This window comes from Hypanus sabinus, chromosome 15, assembly GCF_030144855.1.
Source record: "Hypanus sabinus isolate sHypSab1 chromosome 15, sHypSab1.hap1, whole genome shotgun sequence".
Classification (NCBI taxonomy): domain Eukaryota; kingdom Metazoa; phylum Chordata; class Chondrichthyes; order Myliobatiformes; family Dasyatidae; genus Hypanus; species Hypanus sabinus.
The window spans coordinates 87,787,813-87,793,812 of record NC_082720.1 but is presented as its reverse complement, the minus strand read 5'-3'; the positions used below and the strand labels follow the sequence as shown (position 1 = coordinate 87,793,812).

At 54.1% G+C, this 6,000-nt stretch overlaps 1 protein-coding gene across 1 annotated transcript in view; it reads right to left on the bottom strand.

Moving 5' to 3' along the window:
- Positions 1 to 1,599: 1,599 nt before the first annotated feature.
- Positions 1,600 to 6,000, bottom strand: part of LOC132405677 (arylsulfatase I-like) — a 30,067-nt gene continuing 25,666 nt past the window's right edge. The window contains exon 2 of the mRNA XM_059990684.1: positions 1,600 to 3,249. Within this exon, the coding sequence (XP_059846667.1) occupies positions 1,848 to 3,249 (1,402 nt within the window). The 3' untranslated portion in view covers positions 1,600 to 1,847. The remainder of the gene's footprint in view (positions 3,250 to 6,000) is intronic.

The following is a 6,000-nucleotide window of genomic DNA, read 5'->3' as shown; positions in this document are numbered from 1 at the left end:
GGTATAGGAGTGGAACCTGGTGTGCTTTTCTGCTGCTGTAGCCCAGCCACTTCAAGGTCTAACCTAGTGGTCGCCAACCTGTCGATCGTGATCGACTGGTCGATCTTTGAGATTTTCCCAGTCGATCCCGAAAAAAAAAGAAAAATAAATACACAAATACTGTTGAGAGATTCTTTCCGGGTGCAGTGTTTTCGTTCCATTCTTTCTGTGCAGTGTGCATGCGTGAGGCTCCCCCGCACTACACAGTGTACTTCAGTGGTCCCCAACCACCGGGCCGTGAGGAAACAATAGGAGTCAATTGCACCCTTCCTCATTCCCTGTCATGGCCACTGTTGAACTTGAACCCACGTGAGGTCATCAGTCGCCTAAATGCAGTGACACACCCTCGCGCCAGTGTTCACCTCGCGCAGCTGGCGAGAACCGCCGTTGCTACTGGACGGAGCGCGGCTGGTGAGAACCGCCGATGCTGCTGGCCTGGAGCGCGGACAGATGGGCACCGCCTCTAAACCTGTTTAGCACACCGAATGTTTGTGGGGAACCCGGTGCTAAAATATTCGCAGATGACCTAATTCGGGCTCAAGGTTTCATAAGTATCAGAGCAGCTACCTCACTGCGAGCTGCTGAAACAAACTTTTGTCGGCTGATAGATCCTACGGGGGGGGGGGGGGGTGCGTCCTGTCGCTCTCCTCGCTCGGTCGGTTGCTCTCTCCGGACTGCGACCACCGCGGCCCTGACTTTGTCCTCTCACCCCACCCATGACCAGCCAGACCTGGCCAAGACGTCTGGTGGGCGAGCGGGAGGCAGGCGTTCAGGCCAGGAGGCTGTCTAATGAGGCAATGAAGCCCTCAAAACTGCTTCCGTACCGAGTCCAAGCACCCTGCACTTAAAGACGGACCCGTTGAGTTTTTTCAGCGGAAAAAAACGTGAGCGGCGCGGGACAGCAGCTAAGTGCCGAGTGCTGCGAAAACTAAATTGCGGAATAGACTGGACATAAGGAACCTGCTTCAAGTTTCACCGTATTCACCCCCCTCACCCCGTCGGCCAGTCCGCAAGAATATTGTCAATATTAAACTAGTCCGCAGTGCAAAAAACGGTGGGCACCCCTGGTGTTTATGCAATATTTCTACTTCCAGGTTGCGGGGTTTTACTTCCTGTCTTTTCTGCCCGGTGCGCATGCGTGTGACTAACCAGTTTAGGGTTGATCTTGCCTTTCACTAAGCCCGAGGTAGGGGACCTTGGGCTTAAAAAAGTTGGTGAACACTAGTCTAACATGTGCATTCAGAGATGCTCTTCTGCACACCACCACTGTAACATGTGGTTTTTGAGTTACTGTCACCGTCCTGTCAGCTTGAACCAGTCTGGCCATTCTCCTCCGACCTCTCTCATTAACAACGCTCACTGGATTTTTGTTTGTATTTTTCACCCTGTTCTCTGTAAACTCTAGTGACTGTTGTGCGTGAAAATCCCAGGAGATCAGCAGTTTCTGAGATACTCAAACCACCCCATCTGGCACCAACAATCATTCCACGGTCAAAGTCACTTAAATCACATTTCCTCCCCATTCTGATGTTTGGTCTGAACAACAATTGAACCTCTTGACCATGTCTGCATGCTTTTATGCATTCAGTTTCTGCCACAAGATTGGCCAATTACAGATTTATGTTAACCAGCAGTATACCTAGTAAAATGGTCTCTGAGTGCATAAGGGACTCAGATTTAGAAGGGGCTTCAGAGGGTCTCAGGAGTAGGGGAGGCAGATGTTGCTAATGTCTGTGTGCTGGTACATCCAGGCATGGTTCACAGTTCATGCTGCCTCTGGGCCCATGGTCTACAGACCACAGCCCTCCCTAGATCCGATTCGACATTATCCTCCTGTTGAGCTTCTTGAAGAAAGACTTCAGCTTGCAAATCTTGCACGACTTCCGCTTCTTCTTTCCCGCTCTGCTGACCGCGTCTCCCTGCGGCTCCCCCTCGTCCTCCCCAGCCCAGGGCATCCAGGCACCGCCGTGGAGCTCAGGGTTAGCCCGGGGGTCGTCGGCTGGGTAGCGCACAGGGAGCGAAGTCCTGTGGTAGTGGGCCAGGCGAGCCAGCAACCTGCGGACCACGGCGGGGTGGCGGGCAGACACTTCCTCCCTCTCGTAGGGGTCGGCCGTGATGTTGAAGAGCCAGACGGTCTGCCGGTGCCCCATCCTCTGCCGCTCCAGGTTCCACCAAGTGCCGGGCAGGCTGGGGTGAGTCTGAGGGGGTATCCAGTCCCCGTAGCCAGGGTCTCCTGTCAGCAGCTTCCAGTCTCCTTGCCGGATGGCAGCCTGGATTGCAGTATTCCAGAGGCCCTGCCCCTCTTCCCAGGAGCCGGACCTAGCCGGGGTGTGCAGGGGGTCGATGTTGTGCAATATCTCTCTCCGAGGAGACTTCTTGCCCCTGCTAATGGTGGGCCAGAGGTTGTGCCCGTCCAGGGGAGGACTCACCCCACTCAGATTACCGCCCGCCAACGAGACCAGGGTGGGGTACCAGTCGGTGATGTGGGCCAGCGACCTGCTCACCCTCCCTTTCTTCTCGATCAGGGGGCTGTGGACGAAGCCTACCCCTCGGATGCCCCCCTCCCAGTACGTCCCCTTACGGCCCCGCAGCGGCCAGTTGCTGCCCCCTGTGAAGGGCTGGGCCCCGTTGTCCGTCGAGTAGATGAGTATGCTGTTGTCATAGTAACCGTACCGCTTGAGGGCCAGGGTGATGTTTCTGACAGCCTCGTCCAAGCAGGTGACCATGGCGGCATACTTGCGGCGTGCCACGTTGCCGTAGGAACGGTACTGGTAGATGTACTCCTTGGGCGACTGCAGGGGCGTGTGGACGGCCTGAAAGGCCACGTAGATGAAGATGGGCTCGGCAGGGCTCCGCGACGCCAGGATCTTGGCCACCTTCTGGGCGTAGAGGGTGGTGGAGTACTTGCCACTGTACTCCCAGGCCACGTTCTCACCATCGTGCAGGTCAAAGCCGCACACCCCGGGGCCGTCGCAGTTGTCATACGTGTAGTAGTCCGTGCTGCCCGTCAGAGTGCCAAAGAACGTGTCAAAGCCCCTCCTGGTGGGCAGGCATTCCTTCTTATAGAAGCCTAGGTGCCACTTGCCGACCATGTGCGTGGAGTAGCCCACCTCCTGCAGTTTCTGGGGCAGCGTTACCTGGTCCAGGGGCAGGCAGTTCGGCTGTCTAGGCCGAATGATGGAGTGCTGGAGGCCCGTGTGTATCTGGTACCTGAAAGAGACACACAAAACATTACTCACAGGGGTAACGTACAACAAACCACCCAAAGACTTTGCGGCGCAAGGGGCCTTTGAAAGGGGCGCCTAACGCAACATCTTACAGCGCCAGCCATCGCGGTTCAATTCCCACCACTGCCCGTAAGGAGTTTGCACGTTCTCCCCGTAACTGAACGGGTTTCCTCCAAGCGCACTGGGTTCCTCGCACGGTCCAAAGTCGTACGGATTAGGTGCTGGTAGATTGTGGACATGTTACGTTGGTGATTGACACTTGCGGGTTGCCCCCAGTGGGTTTGCTTGGTAGCACAAAACCTTACACCATCCACTGTAAGAATATCTGCCACTGCCCATAAGGTGTCTGCACATCTTACCGATGACCACGTGGGTTTCTTCCAGGTGCTCTGCTTCCAAAGACATGCGGGTTAGGGTTAACAAGTTGCTATGTTTGAACCAGAATCATGGCAACATTTACAGACCGACCCAGTAAATCCCTGGACTGTGCCAGTCATTGATGCAAAGGATGCATTTCACTGCAGGTTTCGATGCACACCTGACAAATAATGCACAGCTTTCTTTAGCAAACACGAGGAAATCTGCAGATGCTGGGAATTCATGCAACACACACAAAATGCTGGTGGAACGCAGCAGGCCAGGCAGCGTCGATAGGGAGAAGCGCTGTCGACGTTTCGGGCCGAGACCCTTCATCAGGACTAACTGAAAGGAAAGATAGTTACTTCTCTTACTAGCTTTCCTTTCAGTTAGTCCTGAAGGATCTCGGCCCGAAACGTCGACAGTGCTTCTCCCTATCGATGCTGCCTGGTCTGCTGCGTTCCACCAGCATTTTGTGTGTGTTGTTTGAATTTCCAGCATCTGTGGATTTCCTCTTTTTCAATTCCCACCGTTGTCTGTAAGAAGTCTGTTCGTTCCTCCCTATGACCACATGGGTTTCCTCCCATATTCTAAAGACATGGGTTGATTGTCCTGTGATTAGACTAGGATTAAATCGGGGCATTACTGTGTGGCACGGTCGAAGGCCGGAAGCCTGTTCTGCTGTGTATTGCATTATCCCTTGCTGCACCCCATCACAAGCTCATCAGCTCTGACCGTGACACTAGAGGAAGGACGTTGAACCTTTGGGGAGGGTGCGGTTGAGGTTTGCTGCACTCCATCACAAGCTCATCAGAGGAAAGTGTTTAAGAATTGTGTGGGGCAAGTTTTTTGGAAACACACACACAATTTGGTGGGTGCCTGGAAAGCACTGCCAGGGGAGGTGGGGGGGGGGGCAAACATGAATGAAATATTTAATAGGCTCTTTGACAGAGTCCTACAACACAGAAAAGGACCTTCAGCCCATCTAGTCCATGCTGTACCATCCCAGTCCCATTGACCTGCACCTGGCCCAAAGCCCCCCATACCCCTCTCATCCATGTACCTGTCAAACCTGTGCCTACCACTTGTTCCTCACTCTCACCATCCTCTGAGTGAAGATCCCTCTGTTTCCCTAAATATTTCATCTTTCACCCTTAACCCATGACTTCTATCTAGTCTCACTCAAACTCAGTAGAAAAACAAACACCATATCTAATGAGATGTCCTCCTTCTTCAAGAAAAGGACATCTTCCTCCACCATCAACACTGCCCTCACCCTCACCTCTTCCATTCCACGCACATCTGCCCTCACCCCATCTTCCCGCCACCCCACCAGTGATAGGGCTCCTATTGTCCTCACCTACCATACCACTGGCCTCCATGTCCAACACATAATTTTCCTAGACCCACTCTCCAATGGGTTCTCACCACAAACCACCTTTCCCTCCCCCCCCCCCCCACTTTCTGCTTTCCATAGGGATCGCTCCCTACGCGACTCCCTTGTCCATTCATAACTTTCACTGATCTCCTTCCTGGCACCCATCCTTGCGACTGTCCCTACACCCCCCTCACTACCATTCAGGGCCACAAACAGTCCTTCCAGGTGAAGTGACACTTCAACCCGTCGGTCTGTAGTGCTCTCCAACCTTTGTAAGCCCAAAATCCCCTACCTCGGCCTTAGTGAAAGGCAAGATCGACCCCACATCAATTAGTCACATGCATGCGCACCAGGGCAGAAAAGCCCGGAAGTAAAACCCCGCAACCCAGAAGTAGAAATAATATATAAACACCGGGGGTACCCATCGTTTTGTTTTTGCACCGCGGACCAGTTTAATATTGATAATATTCTTGCGGACCGGCCAACGGGGGTGCGGGGTGGGGGGAGGGGGGGGGGTGTTAAACACGACCGGAATACAACGATGTCCAGTCTATTCTAGTTTTCGTGGCTCTCGGTTTCTCTCCCGCTTGCTCACGTTTTCCACTGAGAAATCTCAGCGGGTTCGTTTTTAAGTGCTGGGTGCTTGGATTCTGGGTACTGAAGCAGTTTTGAGACATTGCCTCATTAGACAGCCTCCCGCCCCCCCCCCCCCCTGCCGCCAGGTGCAGCTGGTCGTGGGTGGGGTGAGAGGACAAGGTCAGGGCCGAGGTTCCCGTGCCGGGGCCGCGGCGGTCACAGCGACCCACCGAGCGAGGAGTGCGATAGAGCGCCCGCCCGCCCGCCTCCCGTAGGATCTATTAGCCGACAAACGTTTGTTTCAGTAGATCACAGCGAGGTAGCTGCTCTGATACTTACGAAACGCTGAATCTGAATTAGGTCATCAGCGAATATTTTAGCACCGGGTTCCCCACGAACATCTGGTGTGGTGAACAGGTTCAG